Source organism: Micropterus salmoides, unplaced genomic scaffold (genome assembly GCF_014851395.1).
Source record: "Micropterus salmoides isolate LMB-PRFRI ecotype aquatic unplaced genomic scaffold, ASM1485139v1 Ms_hic_scaffold_11, whole genome shotgun sequence".
Classification (NCBI taxonomy): Eukaryota; Metazoa; Chordata; class Actinopteri; order Centrarchiformes; family Centrarchidae; genus Micropterus; species Micropterus salmoides.
The window spans coordinates 9,711,361-9,730,895 of record NW_024040152.1 but is presented as its reverse complement, the minus strand read 5'-3'; the positions used below and the strand labels follow the sequence as shown (position 1 = coordinate 9,730,895).

The 19,535-nt window shown below is 39.1% G+C and overlaps 1 protein-coding gene across 1 annotated transcript; it reads right to left on the bottom strand.

The window, feature by feature from the left end:
- Positions 1-1,866: 1,866 nt before the first annotated feature.
- Positions 1,867-9,317, bottom strand: LOC119896852 (sialic acid-binding Ig-like lectin 13). Its single transcript, XM_038710283.1, has 7 exons — positions 9,233-9,317; positions 4,748-5,101; positions 4,330-4,641; positions 3,343-3,639; positions 2,523-2,601; positions 2,251-2,329; positions 1,867-2,155 (listed from the first exon to the last, which is right to left on the bottom strand). The coding sequence occupies exons 1-7, from the start codon at positions 9,276-9,278 to the stop codon at positions 2,093-2,095; spliced, it is 1,230 nt and encodes a 409-aa protein (XP_038566211.1). The 5' UTR covers positions 9,279-9,317; the 3' UTR covers positions 1,867-2,092.
- Between the last annotated feature and the right edge of the window lie 10,218 nt (positions 9,318-19,535).

Below are 19,535 nucleotides of genomic sequence, written 5' to 3'. Positions count from 1 at the left end.
TTTTTGACCATATCTGCTGGCCTAATCAGTTTGACACTCTGATGCAAGGAGAGAACAAAGGACTCTTTCTTTGGTGTGTGTGTGTGTGTGTGTGTGTGTGTGTGTGTGTGTGTGTAGGTCAATTTTGAAGGCATTTGTTTATGGTGGTTCTGTCAACCCAGAGGCTGTTAAACCTGTAGTTCATGGGAAGGTTAGGATGCCTGGATAGTGTTATACTAGCCTTAAAGTAAAGCCAGTTACTTTAAATGCGCCGGAGGTTCAGATTATCTGGATGATTTCTTTGCAACCAGCACTAAGGAGTCTTTCATGTAGCAGACCTTGTTACAACCCCTAACTACTTCGGATTTGGGGTTGGAGGGCCTTAAGTCAGGCAGGGATCTTGGTGTGAAAGACTCTGAAAAGCTGTCTGTGATGCTACAGAAACAAAGTTAACAAAAATATTGCTGTAACATACCATACTGAATGAAAGATCAATCTTCAAGAATCTATTGCAACATATAAGGAACATACATCCCCCTTTTTGTTATAGATACACTACAATGCAAAACATGTTGCGTCAGAAAAGTTGTTTTTATTGATTATCATATTATCAAACAAAGTACAGTTCCATGGTTACACAATTATTACGTTGTTATAGAAAGTGAAAAGTAACCTCACAAATAGGGTACAACAATTTTCAAATAAGTATGTTAGTAATAATTAAGAGTGAGTAATTGCTATATGTTCTATTTATGCAGGTTTAAAACAATTTTTTTATTTCCATCCACAAGGCCAAACTCTCAAATGCTTTGTACTTTTTTAAGATGACACTAACATTTCAATATTAGCTTATCTTTTTTATGTTTAAAATATTACTTAGCAACAGAACCAGAGACAGCTCAATATTACCAGTAAACAAGCTTAGCAGTCTAAGCAGATGGGTAGTCCCCATGAAGAAAGTAGTCGCTGTACACCACTGTGCACCATTCAGTAAGTCACCGTTTGACAATGTCACTCCAGTGAAATTATGGTGATTTTGTATTATATGATTTATGCACATTAAGATCTTTTAGACTATGGCATAGGTGTTGACAATACTGAGCAGATATTTAATGGTGAGTCATAGATCTGAGTCACTATATGTCACTACATATTTTTGACATATACATGCCTCTAACACCTCAGGTTTTTCTTATATGTCTGTGAAGGCCCACCGATCTGTTACTTTACCACCACTACTAACTAATATACCTTTTTCTTTTATCAAGAAAATGTTTTAAATCCTCAGGTTGTCTCAACAGATGTGATGGCCCACTGATCTGTTACTGTACTCAAGTCTACTTTACCACCACCTTATCCTCTCTACACCCCCCTTATCCTCTGCTCTTTATTATGTACACATAATATTTACTTTTGCTTGCCCAAATGCATATATGTTGTCAGTGACTTCTTTTCTGAATGTTTGATTGATCGTAGTTGTTCTGTTTTTGTCTTGTCTTATGTGACTGGCAGAAACTGAATTGCCCTACAAGGATAAATGAAGTTGTTTGAATTGAACAACAAATCAAAAACATACATACAAGAGAACTAGACATTTTTCTAAATTAAACTGTGATCTAATCGTGCATATAGCCCTTGTTTTAAAAATTAACCAGGGTGTAGTCACATTCCACTTCCTCATTCATATTGGGCGGCTGTGGCTCAGGAGGTAGAGCGGGTTGGCCGTTAATCGGAAGGTCGGCGGTTCAATGCCTGGCTCCCCCTGGTTGCGTGTCGAAGTGTCCTTGGGCAAGATACTGAACCCCGAATTGCCCCTGGCGGCTATTCCGCCAGTGTACGAATGAGTGTGAATGTTAGTTTCCGTTTGAGCACTTAGGCTCAGTGTATGAATGTGTGTGACTGGTGAATGCAGATGTAGTGTAAAAGCGCTTTGAGTGGTCGAAAAGACTAGAAAGGCGCTATACAAGTACGGTACATTTACATATTTCTAGGCTCCATTTTATTTATCCAAGGTGCCAACCAGCAGTTAAAGGTTCAGTGTCTTGCTCAAGGCCAATTCAACACTCTCTCTAGAGGAGCCCGGGATGAAAATTACAATTACCAGACGTCCACTCTACTTCAAGAACCAGGGCTCGACAGTGTTGACATAAATGTCCTCTTCTGTTGCTTTGGGCCCCTGCAATTAAAGAGAAAACATCTGTGGTAAAGATACTCTGCTAATTGGGTTTAATTACCTGAAGTAGAAAACTGCTTGACTCTAAATCTAAGTACCTCAATTCCCTCTCCACTGGTTACATGTTGGTTCACTGCAAGTGTGCTCTTAAGAAGGTAATGGCGAGTCTTCTGAGCCCTGGAAAATGCAATGGAACATTTAATGTACATGGGTATATTTGATTCATCTTTGTTTTTCCTCTTCTCATTTTAATAAATTTATGAAACGTCAAGTAAGAAAATAGGAAACAAAATCTTATGGGAATGGATTCTACTGTAACTTTCATAACAAAACACTATAACAAAGGTGACTCATTAAGCGATTGCCTTACCTGATAACTAACAGCAGAGCACACACTACTACCAGTAGTATGACAACTATTGTGATGAAGACTGCCAACGTTACGAGGTCTGAAACATACAAGGGACAATGGAACTCTAGGATAAAGAAGTTATTCAGACAAGAGATACTTTTTCTGGTCAAAATGTAGACATAATTTAGCTAGGTGAGATATTACTTCAGGCCATACTAGCCACATAAAAAAATCATAGTCGTCTGTATCACTACTAACTAATATATATCTTTTTCTTTTATCAAGAAAATATTTTAAAACCTCAGGTTGTCACAACATGTACAGTATTTAGCACACTCAAGCACACACACTAAAGTTTGACAGATTCCTCAAAAATTTGTGTATGTGTGAGTGAGAAATTGAACAACAAACTACTAATGTAAGATGATGACAGGGGCGCTAATGGTAAAGTTGCAGAGATGAGCAGTTAGTAAAGAGAAGTAACACTATTTGGTAGATAACTCTTCTATCTACTCACCCTGGCCATTTTATTGACAAGAACAACAGCGTTGTTAAAAATACAAATTTTAGATGGATGATGCTGATCCTGTGACCCAGGTAGACCGAGGTCCATTTTGACAAAAATCATCCTACTTGGGTACCGGTTACAGTGTATCTCCTCCCATGTTTAAAATGATTAGTGTCTCAGTAGAAATAAATTTTTTGAGCAGTTCTTATTCAGATTTGAAAATAGAGGAAATGCAGCAGTATGCATATGGATAGTCATTAGCTAAATAAATACACAAATAAATTGTTCAAGAAGTCCTGATAAAAACTTGTATTCAGCGCAAAGACAAACCATAAGGCTGAAGGATGTAGACATAAAATCGTTGAGTAGCAGATCCCAGAGAGTTGGAGCTGTGGCAGAGCAAGGTGGGAACACCCCTCCCCTGTGGGTCACTCACAATGATGAAGCTCCTCAGACTTGTCTCATTTACAGTCTCATTGCTGATTGCAAACTTGTCAGAGTTATTGACAGGAAACCCATCCAAATACCACTGTAAAGTGGGAGAGGGTTTTCCCACACTCTCACAGGAACAGTTAAACTGGCCGGCAGATTTGGTGCAATCAGATGAGGGCAGGATCTGTGGAGCAACTGTAATAAATGTAGAGAGGACAGACAAGTTAAGAGTCAAGTGAAGTCAGTTCGAGTTATAACAAATGAAATAATGGTAAATTATGTCACACTATTTTTCTGAAGTAAGTGCTGACACCATTTGGAACATCGAACTCCAAGGGAAAATTGTCTTTTTCTACTTTTGCGATGGGAATCCTATCCACTAATGCACAGGATAGGACATGTTGCAGAATCAATGGAGAGAGAAAGAGAAATTTCTGCCTTTCACAAGCTGACTTGTTTTTATCATTGATCAACCCACTGTAGGCTACAGACAAAATTAACATTCACTTTAATTGTGCTTTACAACAGCTTACTTTCTTCTGCATTTCTACCTTCCGGTTGGTTTTGAGGCCCATGCTAATTAGCTTTATTTAATATTAGCATTGTCTAATGGAAATGCATAAACATTATTATAATAATAAAGGCTGCATTAAAGCTGGGTTAGGCAATTATTTTCAGAAGCATTGTTTGTTAGATTTTTTGAAATTCTTTACATTCTTTACATCCCAACAGCGATCGATAAATCAAAGGCTCTGACACAAAATTAATAAAATCCGGCGTCACAGGATTGTAAGCATGGCCAATCATTTTTGAGGTGCATTTTCTCCACTATATTTTATGAGCGTTGTTGATTTGCAAATTAGGAGTGATTGGAGATTAACTCACATAAAATATCAGCTGTTAATCTTGTGGTAACAGATGACTCAGTGCTGCCATCTTGTTTGTTGTATACAGCGGTACAGGAGATTTCTTGTCTGTGACGGAGGTGAGAGGCAGTGAAGGTCAGAACAGAGGTCTTGAATTTAGTTTTGTCCTGATTCTCCTGCAGTGTCTCATGAATGTCACCAAGGCTGGGGGTCCATGTCAGAGTTGGAGGATGAGACAGACAGGGAGCTGGAGCAGAACACGTCACATTCACTGAGGTTCCCTCCTTCACCTTCAGTGTGGACGGAGTCAGAGTTGGTCTGGGAGGACCATCTGGTGGGAAGGTACATTTTGACCAGTCAAAAAAATCTTTAATACTATTTTCAAAATGCAATAAATGCAAATCAAGGCAATTAATGACGGAAGTGTGAGTATCTACCTTTGACTGAAATTTCCAATTTTTGGTCAGGAAAATTATGTCTCAGGACGTTGTTGCATTGCACTCTTAAGAAATATTTCTTGCTGTGTTCAGGTTGCATGTTATTCAGAGTTGTGGTGCAGTCTTTTTTTGTCAAGTTGCCTGTAAATGCTCCTTTTATTGTAGTTTGTTGTGGAGCACTGCTATTAAACACAACAGTGTCTTGATCATTTTTCCATAATGCTTTACATGTGTTATCCAAGTTTGATTCATATTTGTTCTCTACGTCAAAAGAGCAGGGGATGGTCACACAGGATCCTCTCAGAACCTCTATAGTCTGCGGCACAGTGACCTCAAACTGTCCACACAAGGCACCTGAAACACAAAAATAGATCTTTTATCAAGAACAAGTGAACACTTTGCTTTACTCCACTGTATTTTATTTTTTGGTCACCTTGCTAAAATATTAGCACTAAACCGTATTCACAAAAATCCATAATGACAACTGTAAACCAAAATCGGTTAGATACCCCTCACCAATACACCATGCTTCCATGTGTTGTGAACAAACAATGTGGATTTGTGCATTTTATATTAAATAATTTGGAGACTCAAAATTACTCCTCTCTCTCTCTCATTCTGGGGGGGGATATCAACTCTCAACAGACGGCTGAAGAGACCCCAAAGGAAGAGGGGAAAGGTTTGCTTTCCCTAAGTGCTGTTTCTGGGCTTTCATAAAACTGGCCACCTTTGGCAGCAGCCAAGATAAGACTGGGTGCCTTACTGTTAAAATGACAAAGACTAACCAGAGATTAGCTTTCTCCTGAACAGCCTATCAAAACTCTTTTGGAAAGAGGGCAGGAAACCCCAAACTGCCCCCCACACACGTAACCATGGCAACTGACCTCCCTCTTTGTTTAATTACCTCACAAAGGATATTCTCCTCTTCACACCCAGTTGTAAACTGGTAAGACTCCAGGACACAGGAGGACAGCCCTCCTTTGTGTAAACAAAAGAGTACTGCCTCCTCAAAACTCAAAGCATTACCTTGTTTAATTAAATAATCTTTTAGTTACTTAACTAGGTCTCCTCACTCCATTTTAGTTATGTTACCATGTTGTTGTTGTTATTTGTTGTTTGAAAAGAATCTAAATAAGTAAATTTTGCAGCGTTTTAATTTTCAGCAAGCATTCATTTTGGTGAATCAAAGCTATCCATCTGTAACCCGAGTTCCCCCAAGTGGACCAAATAAGTATTACATGCCATTGTCTGAAATGCAGTTTAATGTATAAATATCACCCTGTATTTATCTCGTCCATAATCTGATGTCATTCGTGTATCTTGCTTATATTCTCTAAGAACGTGTAACAGCCAATATATCCAGAAAGCTAGTTAAGTTCCTCTCATCTGTGATTCCTATGAAATGCTAACGTTTTAAGGTCTAACTACTGTCAATTGTTTTCCTTTTTATCAAGTGCTTAAAACTAAGAACGGTATACCCGTTTGATAATTAAGATTTGATTACAATACACGCAAATAAAAAAAAAAGATTAATTAAGATTGATTAGACATATTAAAAGTTAAAGAAAAGACAAGCCCTCCCTCAGGGGAACAAAGGACTGCCCTCTGTGAACCACGCCCAAAAGACAAAACAGCGATACACGTTCTTGTTCGCTCTCTTGTCCTCTGCTTGTTCCTGGCTCTCCTACTGCACTTCGGCACGCGCCCAGCGTGCCCCCTCTCCTGGCAACACCCTAAGAACTTTGGCCCGGCTCAACAAAGTCTTTGCTCGTTTTCACGCGAAGCGCCGCAACATCGATTTCTCCCTCGTTTCCAACAACTTTACTTGCTTTTTATTTTATTTTATTTTATTTGTTAAAAGTTATCAGACCGCTAAGTTACACTAGTTTAATTCAAGAACGACCAAGTTCTTTTAAGCTTTATTCTTATGAGTGAAATTACACTAGCCGGAGCAATTCCCTGGCAGAGAAAGCGACTGGCCGACGGCTTTAAGCTGTCCTAACTGAGAATGCACGGATCTCTGCCAGTGTAAGGCCGTTTAACAGCAACCGGCTGGGAGAAACGACATTCAGTAAGACCAAAACCCTGCATTCTGTGATCAGTGATGTCCCATAGTTGTTAATAGATTACCTTTAACTCTTAAAACTCATAGCTTGTGTTCATTAGCTACCCGTATGAGTCAAATGCTCCCCACAATAGAAACCCACATTCTCATTGTTTAGCCATTGTTTATTTCTTGGATGTACATTTTAACCGCATTTTTTTATTCACCTTGATTAGTTAATAAATTTCACTGTAACCAAAGGAGTTGTGTGTATATTACCTAACTCCAAGTCCCTGTCACGAGAATTTACCCCTTTGATATGAGACTGACTGACTGATTTAAGATAATTGAGCGATTATTAACTAACTGATCACTAGTGAATAATTGTCTAATTATTAGCCTTAGTCAGGGAATCCCGAGACCCTGGGCGAATGGAAACTCAGGCGGTGCCCCGCGAAACGAGAGCTTTATGAATGATTATTCAAATTCATAATTTTAATTCTCATAAATGTATTAAAAACAATGTAGTCATGCTACACATGTAACATGTGTACCTACTGTAATATTCTCCAAAACCAGCTGATTGGTATGTGCTGTGGATAAGTGTACTCATTTACTGACTCCATCAGAGGTGGTCATGGAGTACACAACCCATGCTCAAGTACAAGTAGCCTACAAGGAATTTTCACAGCAGTGTGGGATTAGCCAACATGATGCTGACAAAATAAACTCATTTTAGCCATTAGAACAGTTAGCCACAGGTAATGTGTGTAATATTTCTGAGGATCTATCGACAGAAATGCAATATATGATCCATAACTAAGTTTTCAGTGGTGTGTAAAGACCTTATATAATAAACCATTATGTTTTTATAACCTTAAAATGAGCCATTTATCTGCATAACCGCGGGTCTCCCCTTTCAATGGACGTCACCACGTTGCACCGTCATGTTTCTACAGTAGCTGAAAACGGGCAAACAGAGCTACAGAGTGCTTTTCTTCACTACGTTCTTGACAGTGAAGACACTCATCACTGTGTTGAATATGTACGTTAGGAGAAGAAGAAGAATAAGTAGTAATAATTTACAGCAGGTGTCAGTAAATAAGTTTTGTATCGGAGCAAAATTTTCAAGCATTAGATGGTGGATGATTGGTGACCTGTCCAGGGTGTACCCTGCCTATCGCCCGATGTCAGCTGGGATTGTATCAGCCCCCCACAACCCTGTACGCAGGATAAGCAGTTGACGATGGATGGATGGATATTGACCTACACTGACATGTTGTTTGGTTAGCTCAGTTGGTAAGGCACAGGACTTGTAAAGGTTGAGTGTTTGATCCCACTCTGGGACAACTTTTTTTCCCCCTTTCTTCAGCAAATGGATTCTGCAGAAAACGTTTTTTAGATCACGGCATGTGCTGCACTGTTTTTGTTTCGGTGTGTGATACACATCCATCAACCTAGTGACACTTTTGCATTTCCTCAAAATCTCAGGATCAGGATGTTTTGGCGATGGTCCATAATCACAGAGACAATGAATGTGATTCCCTTGTCAATGTTTATATATACTTTATCTGATGTGTGGTTTATAATGGACTGTAGTGCAGAAACAGTGACAGTGTTACACACTCTTTGCTTACATTTCCTATCTGTCAGTGGTCAAGTCACAGTAACATATGGTTTTATTGAATAATTAACTAAATGTAATTTCTTAATAAATATACCACAGAAACCTCATTTCTTGACTGGCTGTGCTGTCTCAGAAGAGACACCTTTTGTGCTGTGTCAGCCACCGTAGCTATCCAACACTCTGAAAGGGTAGAAGGCAGTGGTAGACTTGACAGATGGTTGCAATTCACAACCCTCACCACTAGATGCCAGTAAATCTTACATACTGAACCTTTAAGACTGTTTCAGAAATCTATGCTAGCTACAAAAAAATATATCAAATAGCTTATGCAGCTTTATAATAGCATTATGATTATATTATTATCATTGATCATTTAATTAAAGTAATCATCATCATGGTCACATGCATGGCACACACCCTACCCAAGGGTCTCACTTTGTGCTGAAAAGTGGTGGGGACATTTAAGGGCTTAGATTAGGGTTGTGACGAAACACTTCACACATCATGCCTCCTCATCTGCCTGGCAGTGGCTCTCCTTTACTCCTTCAAGTGTCTATGCCTGCACTACGTTGGGTACTACAGCTGATGTTAAAACTACTGCAGACCGGTAGCAGACATATCGGTTATTTTCGTGGTGTCTGACTGAAGACTCTTTTTTTGGGCCCGCAATGTAAAAAACAGAGGCCACAGGGAGCAGGGGCCACTTCACAGTCTGTGGTATATTACAACGGCCCCACATTTGCCAGATTACCAGTCCACTCCTAGTTATTAGATTTATGGTCATTGATTCAAATGTGAATGAAGATCAACTCACTTTGCAGCAGCCAGCCAATGAGAAGGAGATCCAGAGCTGCAGCCATATTTGTGTCAGGAGAGGCAGCAACTCTGGAGACAATACAGAAGTTACAGATGGATAAATGTTTTGCTGACCCTCTATTTCCTTTTCAGGGCACCTATTTATCATTCATAGAAGGCAAGGGGACATTTTAAACAATGTCTCTTCGTTCTCTCCAGTTAAATATTCTTAGGACCCATTTTGTTTTCCTTGTATCTGCTTCACCTTGGACATATTATCCATAAACATGATATTTCTTTTCATATTTATGCTGATGACACACAAATGTTCACTTAACAACTGCCTTTGTGAAAATGAAAAAATGGATGTCAAATAATTTCCTCCAGCTGAACTCAGACAAAACAGAAATCCGCATCCCAGCAGATGGCAAATCAAATACTGCCATCTGCTGGTTCCTTAGTAAATCACATTAAGCCTGTTGCAAAGAACCTTGGTGTTTATGGAGGACTGATCCTGACAAATTCAGAAATAAATACAGAAATATATAAATGCTCAATAAATAAATAAATAAATAAACATCCGATTAAATGCACAAAAAATAAAGTAAATAAATAAATGTAGGTAGTAATGAAATTATACAAGGAGACATAAATGTATATATCTATTTTAATTCGCTTCTTTATTCATTCACATTTGTAATAAGTTCCTTATTTATTTAGTTATAATCTTCAACTTTATTTAGTAATTACTTATTTATTATTATTTTCTACCCTATTTATTTTCACCCATGGTATTTATTTCTGCCTGTCCTTTTTACATTTCTCTATGCATTTCTGGCTCATTATGCAAATGAGGAGGGGCTGTGTTTCAAGGGGTGAACTTCTCTCCTATTGGTGGATCAGTCAGACAGGAGAGCTCTAGGCCTACTGGATCTGCACACATCAGATGCTTATTTATTTATTGAGCATTTATTTATTTCTGTATTTATTTTCAGTCCTCCATGTTTGGTTTGACCATAGAGCAGCACACCACAAAGCTTGTTCAATCATGTTTTTATCAACTTAGAAATATAGCAAAATTCGATCTATGTTAACTTTTAAGGACACCGAGACCATTTTACACGCCTTCATCTCATCACGCCTGGATTATTGCAACAGCCTTTTCACTTGTTTAACCCAAAAATCTACTGATCGACTCCAGACTGTCCAGAACTCAGCTGCCAGGCTTTTAACCAGAACAAAGAAATATGACCACATTACTCCTATTTTAGCTTCATTACACTGGCTCCCAGTATGTTTTAGAATTGACTAAAAAAATGTATTGATCATTTTTAAAGCTCTTCATGGCCTCTCGCCTTGTTATATTTCTGACCTTTTAGTCCCATACACACCAGCACGTACCTTGAGATCCTCGGGCAGAGGTCTGTTGTCTGTTCCAGAGTCTCGACTGAAAACTAAAGGGGACAGAGCGTTTGCTGTCAGGGCCCCGAGAATCTGGAACAGCCTGCCCGAGGAAATCAGGTCGGCTGAGTCAGTGAACTCTTTTAAGTCCCTTCTTAAAACATACTTTTATAGGAGAGCCTTTCCCGATCTTATTTGACTTTATTTTATTCTATTTTACTTATTTTATATTTATCTTAAACGTGTATTTTGGTCTTTTCAATGTTTTCTTGCTTGTATTATTGTCTTTGCACTTGTTGAAGCACTTTGTAACTTGTTTTTGAAAAGTGCTCCACAAATAAAGATTATTATTATTATTTTACTGATAAAAATCAGTTTGTTGTGGTGGCAGCCCGGCTGACGGTGAGTGTCCTGTTTATTTTTTCCTACCGTTCTGTTTTCCCCTGTGTTTTGCCTGCCTCTCTGTGTCTCCTCCTCTCCCCCTGTGTGTTTTCCCTCTCTCTCTCCGCTCCTGAGCCCAGCTGATGATCCACTCCTGCACCTCATCAGCAATCTCCTCTGCCAGCAGTCACTCCCCAGGTTCACTCACCTCCGTCGTGTCGGCTGGGCTCGCCTACCTGCCCTATCCTCTTTGGCTTCCGCCACGGCGGCCTTCCTGCTCTTCCTTGTGCCTCGCAGTCAGCCTGCCACCACACTCCTCCACCGACTCCCCGGGTCAGTTCTCCCGTGCCTCTTCTCTTCCTCGGTCCCCCCGTGCCACTTGGCTCCCTTGTCTCAGCCTCCTCTGCCCTACTAGCTCTTCGGTTCCCCTGGCCGTGTCCCCCGGTATCCACCACTCCGTCAGCCCTTTTTTTCCCCCTTAATAAAACCTGTTTAATCCTGAGTGTTGCGTTTGGGTCTTTCTGTCCTGACTCACAACCGTTACAAACAAGACATAAAAGATGAAAGAATGTCTTGTTGAAGCGAGCAAAAACAGACACACAGACTCAGCTGCACACAACATGATGGAAACTCATTTAAACTCCAACTGCAATTTTACAGTAATATTTTTATCAACTTGAGGTTAAAATTATCCATGCTCTCCACTGATACATTGGCATTAGTTTGCCTGCTGCTTTTCAGCAACGGTTATTTGTGTTGTGTTGGGAGCAGGTCAGTTTGTGGCGTTTGTGGCGACCCGACCTGATTTCTTCACATAAGAAGCAGAATAATTGCTGTTCCAAGCAACAGAGAAATCAGGCCTGTGGTTCTTTTCTGAGGTTACAGCCCGTTGCCAAATAGGCAGTAAAAGTTTTATGTTAGTGAATATAAAAATACAATTGTAGCTTTCTACTGACTCAGGAAATAACTATTGAATAAGTGTCAACGTTTTTAACATTTTTCCATCTTTTTTTCTCTGTACCTTTTGTTCTTTGATTTTAAATGTGTCATATAGAAGTTATGATGACTTACATTTTCTTCAGGTCTTGCGAGCAGATATAGAAGTGAAGTTCCTTTAAAGTTACAAGAATTGACTTGAAAATGAGGAAGTGGCATGCATGCATATGAACACACACACATCTCTATCTATAGGCCATTCATAGGGCTGCCCCATGGTGAAATCATCAACACAGACACAAGCACAAAACACACCTAACCAACCCTGTGACAAGTCCATCACCTCTAAATATTAATATTGCTTACTGGAGCTAATTCTGCACATTGGTAAATTAGCCACAAAGCTAATGCCATGTTTATCAGAGGAGGAGCACTAACATTAATGAGTGGTTAAACTATAGTCCTAGAGTTTAACATATTCTAAATATGTCTGCAAGACGTTTGTCTGAAGTTCCACACGGTGTCTGAAATGATTAAACCAGAGCGGACATGTAAATAAACGTGAGATGAAAAAGTATCTAACACGGCTTCCTGACAGACAAAGTTATCTACCGGCAAGTTTGCTCTTTTTTCAAATGTAAAATGTTAGTGTGAATGTTGCAAGTACTGGTTGTAGACAGTCATGAAGTATTAGCTGCATTCAACAGCAGATCACTGTAGACAGCATGTTTTAGAGCCAGATAGTGGTTGAGAAATGGGTTCTTGTAGATTTGGTTAGAATTATAGAATGCTGGTAAAGAGATAACTAGATGTGAATTTGCTACATTGAAAGTAATTATTATGGCAGATTATGTGTAAAGTAAAATACACGTTTATTCTCTCTTACTCTCTCTGTTTACAGATGGCTGAAAAAGTTGCACCTTCTAGCAGCACATATTTTTTGGTGTGCAATTGTTTACATGTTAAGTTGTTGAGACTGTAATCTATTTTATTAACATAATCCATTTAGGAAAAGGTATTATAGCCCACATACAGAACATACAGGTTTTAATATTGGCCTGTTCTAAGTGTAGTTTATACAGGATAGGGGTCTACTATCCAAATAATTTTCAAAATCAAAAAATCAGCTCATAAATTGACTCTTTTTCACTTTAATATTGGCATCGGTCCCCAAAAACCCAAATCAGTCGGGCTTTAACATATATACACACATACATACACACACAGGAAGTAACAAGTATTTGTGTGTTTTTCACACCCATAAGCTTAAGCAAACAAGTTTATTTATGTAGCAGCTTTCACAGACACCAGTCATAAAGTACTTCAAAGTAAAAAAAAAACAAAGACAAAACACTAGATCAAATATTCAAGGAGAAGAGACATTAAACATACATTAATTAATTCCAAGAGGGTTTTTGGTACATCTGAACATGATACGTGCCACAGAAATTTCATACATGTAGGTGAAACATGCCACTGGGGCTGCTTTGTTGACAATGGGTGAATTTTGGCATGCACATGTGTTCAGTACAAGACACTTGTTGCATGTACAGTCAAGTTACAAAAACTTCCTGTTTCATGGCGAAGAGTTTAACTTTGCCGCCACGCCACCGCCACGCTGTTAACCGAAAACTCAAGTTTTACAACATGGCCTCATCTATATGTTAAGCGTTTTCTGGGACAGTTTTGAAGTTCAGATGTCCAACCTGCTAGGAGTAGTACATTACAGCATGAATCGTGTCATTTCCGGTTGCCAGCAGGTCGCGCAATGACTGAGTGAATATTGGTATGTGGATGTGTTCAGGGCGGGACTCTTATAATGCACCCCAAATTTGGTGCAGTGAGCATGTAGACTGAACTTACAAAAAAATTCCTTGGCGAATTATTGATTTTCAATGAAAACTCACCGTTTGTACAACTTTTAATCGTCAGTGGGTTTAGACTGCACAGTCTAGGATGAGTTTTAAGTACAGAGTGTGTAAATCATCTGAAAACAACCAATAAATACGAAATGTCTGACTTCCTGTTGGGTGTCGGGCATCACTCCAAGAGGCTTTGTTGTACGTCTGAACATGATACATGTACCACAGAAATTTTGTACATGTAGGTGGGGCAAAACAAAATTTTTCACCCTGCCTGAAAATCTCTTCAGTTTTCAATAGGAGTGTATACACTACAATGACCAGACAGGAAATGAACAGAAACACCAAACATTTATACAAAGGGACAAACAGGGCTAACGAGGCAGACAGAGAGACACTTACAGATGCAAGACACCATACATTAACAACAAGGACCACAGGCTGAAGCAAAGACGAAACAGAACTCAGATTAGACATTGGCAAAATAACACATAAGAACACAGACCAGAAGTAAACACTAAGACATGAACTGAGACACAAAACTAGGAGCTAAGACACAGAGCTAAGATGCAGGGAACAATCTGTAGTACATGACAGACCGGTACAAAGAGAGCTAAACAGAACCAGTAAATGAACAAGGGAATACACAAAGCTAAACAGAGAACACAAGACCAGGAACCGAACCTCAAACAGGAAACAACTGACTAACAGAATGAAGTAGGGGACAGAGATGGAACCAACTGGAAAACAGGACACCACAAAACACAGACATAAACTAGGTTACTGGACTCAGGACAGAAACCAAAACCCAACATGCTATTAGACAGATGCTGAACTGATCAAAATATCCAAATACCCACAGAGAGCTAAACTTAAACATAGCCGACAGGCAGAACGTGACAGGTCCAAGAACCTCCGAGACACATTAATATATAGTTACTCTGGATGACTTCGCCCTGGCCTCCAGCACCACTTTAAAGGTTCAGTGTGTTATGTTTCTGAGGATCTATTGACAGAAATGCAATATAATTGCAATGTGAGAACTTTTGGACTCAAAGGCAGACTCGGAATGGCTCAAAAGGGGTAACAAAGGATTTTATTGAGTTGTGCAACAGAAGGCTGGGTGATATGTTTCAACAAGACAGAGCGAGATGTGAGCAGAGCGGGGCGTGGCATTCAGCAGAATCTCCAGAGGAAGAGTGATTCTGAGCACAGAGAAATACAGGTTTATCCAGGGGGCACACAGAAAGCACAAAGAATCTTACTTCAGTTGATGGCAGGCCTTGACGCATGTACCACATGTGGTTAACTGACGATCAGGCGAAGAATGACGAGGAAGACTGGGGTTGATATACTGCAGGAGCTTGATTAGTGGGATGAGGACCAGGCGTGTAGCTGGAGCTTGGCTGCAGGGGCCAGAGAGTGTAGCCACGCCCAGGCAGACACAGAGACAGAAAGCACAGGGAAGGGGCGAACAAAAGAATACAAGGTAGTGGAGAGATACAGCAGTACCACAACAATAATATCCTTAACTAAGTTTTCAATGGTGAAAGACCTTACATAATGAACCATTATGTTTTTATTACCTTAGAATGAGACATTTTTATCTACATAACCACATGCACCCCCTGATCAGCTGATCAGTAATGTTAATTGGCAATAAAACCATAACATTAGCTTAGAGCATGGAATCATCAGTCAGCTGAACTTTTACTGCGCTGGTAGAAAAAATATGCAGTTGGATTGTAATTTCATGTAATTCTTCTCCAGTTTGTTATGGCTTTGTTACGTGGACAGAAATGTGCCCTTACCTTCCTGAGACAAACAGATGATGGATATTATTGGCAATTAAACGGTAACAGCAGTGGAGCTCAGATCAGCAGCTAAACTTCACATTTTACTGCCCTGGTGAAAAACTTGTATTTCTTTTTACTGCTAATGCTGATATATGAAAAGACTGTGTGCCTATCAAGTGACCAATAATGAATACTTTACAAATTTGCGTTACAAAAACGTGTTTTTTTGGATATTGCGTCCCACTGTGCACACAAATGTGTAATTTGTACTTTCACATGCTAAATGCCCATTAAAACGTTGCACCGTTTTACCACAAGCTGAAATTATGGCTGTCAGTACTACTTTGTGTTTCTGTTGTATTTTAAAAAATTAAAAAAGACATTTTGGTAATATTTGCAGATTGCTTATCTAATTAAGCAAGAGAGGAACCTTGATTCTCACCAGCCAATGCCTTTGTAAACTTCATGTATTATGTGGTGTATAATGGACTGTGGTGCAGAAACAGTGAGGCTTACATTGTCCTGTCATCCGTCAGTGGTCATACTTGATGCACTAGATGTGATAGTTTTTGAAATGTTCATCATTTACTTTGGTATGTTAGTCCAGATGAGCCAACCCTCCCAAGATGTAAAATACTGTATTACAGGAGTATGAGACATCATGTAGCACTTCATTTCTTGATGTGGCTGTTGTTTATTAATGAACTAGTAATAATAATATTAAAAAAACATATAGTTTTACTGAATAATTAAATAAATATAATTTCTTAATATATCTATCTAAAGAAACCTGAATTCTTGACTGGCAAATCTCTGCTATCTCATAGATGACATCTTTTGTCCTGTCTCAGGCACTGTAGCTATACTACTCGCTTGGATAGGGGAGGGGGTGGGTGCAATTCGCACTCCTCACTACTAGATAACACTAAAACTTACACACTGAACCTTTAAGACATCTCTGAGTTATCTTTGATCAGGATATGTCCTTGAACTCTCACATTAAGGAAACTTCAAGGACCACCTTTTTTCAACTTCGTAATATTGCGAAAATCAGCAACATCCTGTTGTTAATTCTAGGCTAGATCACTGCAATTCCTTATTATCAGGCAGGGTTACATGTGGTTTCTAGAGTCTCCAAAAGTAGAATGGGAGCCAGAGTGTTCAGCTATCAATCTCCTCTCCTGTGGAACCAGTGCTGTGTCTCAATTCAGGGACCGCATCCTTCAAAGGCTGCATTTGAAGACCGAATACGTCACAGTTGATGCGACTAGGCTGTCCCATTTCGAAGGCTCCTTCAAATGCGGCCGACAAATAAAGCCTTCTTTTCCTCCATTTCCACAGCCCCAGGTATCCCGACATTCATTGTGCGCCAGTAGATTGTCCCAGCGTAAATAATGGCGTTGGCTGTGGCTGTGGAGTTGAGCCACCCGGATTTTACCTATGAATGTAAGTATTGGATTTCAACTCTCTTCAAAAGTAGTGATGGGCAAAGCGAGGCTTTGTGAAACATTGAAACGTTTGTGAAGCAATTGTGCCGGAATTGTGTCGAGGCTTCGAAACACTTCGACACCCGTCTCCACGGTGACACCTACTGGTCACTTTTGATATCGACACATCTTGGTAGAGGTTTCATTAAAACAATGACTGAGCAGTGTTTACAATTCTAAACGTTTTATCAATACATAACCAACAGGATTTCGGAGAAATCTCCATACAACAAACACACAAACGCTTTCAAATTCTCAGAGACAGCAGATGGGGATTGCAATAAAAGTGTGTTTAAGAAAACACATCTGTGTGTTGTTTCATAAGTAATCACTCATTTAGCCGACGCTTTTCTCAAGCCAATCACAGTTGCTATGTCAGAGGGCGCAGCTTTGGATCAACTAGTGGACGCATGTAACACAGTGGGAATCGCACCCACGTCTGTCACACTAAAGGCATGTGTCTTAACCACTACCCTATCCATTTTCAGAATCAGAATACTTTATTGATCTATGAGGGTGAATTCTTTGTTGCAGATACTCGCAAGGCATAAAACAAATGGAAATACTAGGTAGTTGAAGTAAGTGAGTAGAGAATATAATAAATCTAAGAATATATAATAAATGTGGACATCTACAGTATTATACAGTAGCTTATTAACAGAGGTGTAATGATAATTAGCAGGAAAGATATAGGCCCTAGTGTAATAATAAATAATAATGAGTGCTGGCAGTGATGAGGTGTAATGGATTAAAAATCCGTAACTGAGTAAAGTTGAAGTTGTTTCAAGAATGATAAATGAAAAGCAGAACAATGTCTCACATTTGTTATATGTCAAGAGTTTTATTCAGAAATATTCAGCTGTTTTGGGGCTGAGTCAGGTTTTTTTCATAAATGACATCCCCAGCCTTTGAAAAGTTTGGTCACATGGAACATTTGTTGCTGGCAGAGATAAATATTTTTTGCCATCATAGGCTTAATGTTAGATTAATTTAACGTTAGACGGCTTGTGAACCCTGCTTGGTTTTCAGACAGTTAACGTTAGTAACGGTTACAAAAACCTTGGGATATAGTACACGGTTAATGTAACTAGGTTATTTTGCGATTTATGCTGCTTACTGTTTGGTGATGTGAAGCCAAAAACTTACTTGAACATATCGTTTTGATTTGGGGAGCAAGGAGCAAACTGCCCTCTTTATTAAATTGAGGGGGAGAGCGACCACCTCTTCACCGGGGCAAAATTTTCTGCCAACGTGGCTTGGAAGTAATTAAAGTATCAATAGCCCTTTTGTAATATCTAAATGTCCTACTTGATGAGTATCAAGCCAAACGTCACAATTTGTCGGCCAGTGTTCTTTGTGGTGCAAGATGGCCTGTCAGATGTGTGACAGCATGCCAAGGCAGTGTAACTACTTAATAAAGCGTAGGCCTACTCATTTTCTGATTGATCAGGCTGGATTTCATATGCTGCCTATTTGTTAAGAAACATTGTTACAATGTAAATGAACCACATCCCTACATGGTGTGAGTTGTTTTTTAAGGTTGAGGTATACAGTCAGACACATCAGCATTAATTTAATAGAGATAAGAGAGAAAAATAGGCTATTTAATACACATATAATTATCAAAATATAGTACCTATGTGAAGAATATAAACTATGTGTTATGCTTAATCTATAGAATTGCATGATTCAATAGGCCTACTATAGAATTAACAATAATCTGAATAAAAACTGAAAAAATAAATATAGAAATATATTTACTGACCAATCATAAAAATGGTGTTGAAATAAACTGAGAAATGTTTGTAGATGGATTATTTATGTGTGGTTTCATTGTTTGGATAGTATTATTGCAAACAATGACAAATTGTAAAAATTTGTCACACAAATTTGTGTTCACACCAGCCTTTACAATTACTCAAGTTCATTAGCAATTTCTCAGCAAGGTGCTCTGTGGAACTTTTTCTGTTCATAGTTTTACTGTAGAAGTTCGAAAGGCAAACAGCTCCTCAGTGCTGCAAGACTACTGTACTTCTGACCACAAAACACTTATAAAAGGAAGTAGGCCTAGCATGCTCTAATACTGCAAACAAGGCATACTACTTCTGGTCCACATGATATTCATGGAAAACCCTTTGCAACAGATCCCCGAGGGGTGTGGCCCCAGCTCCAGCAGGCATCCCTTATTTTTCTCTATTGAAGGTGGCAACCCTATAGAGCACTGAAATGCCTTTGTGGGTGAGGAGAAGGGAAGGGTGAGCGGGACAAAACTTTTTTTTTGTTGTGGTTACTCTATTTTTAGTGATGGATGAGAAAAAGAAATAACTGATGTAAGGGCAGAAAATTGTTTTCTTCCTACACTTATCATCTTTCATGCAAGTACTTATAAGAGTGCTATTTTTCTCCTTTTATTATGTCTTATATATTGTTTTAAATCTTAAACCTGTTCCATCTTTATT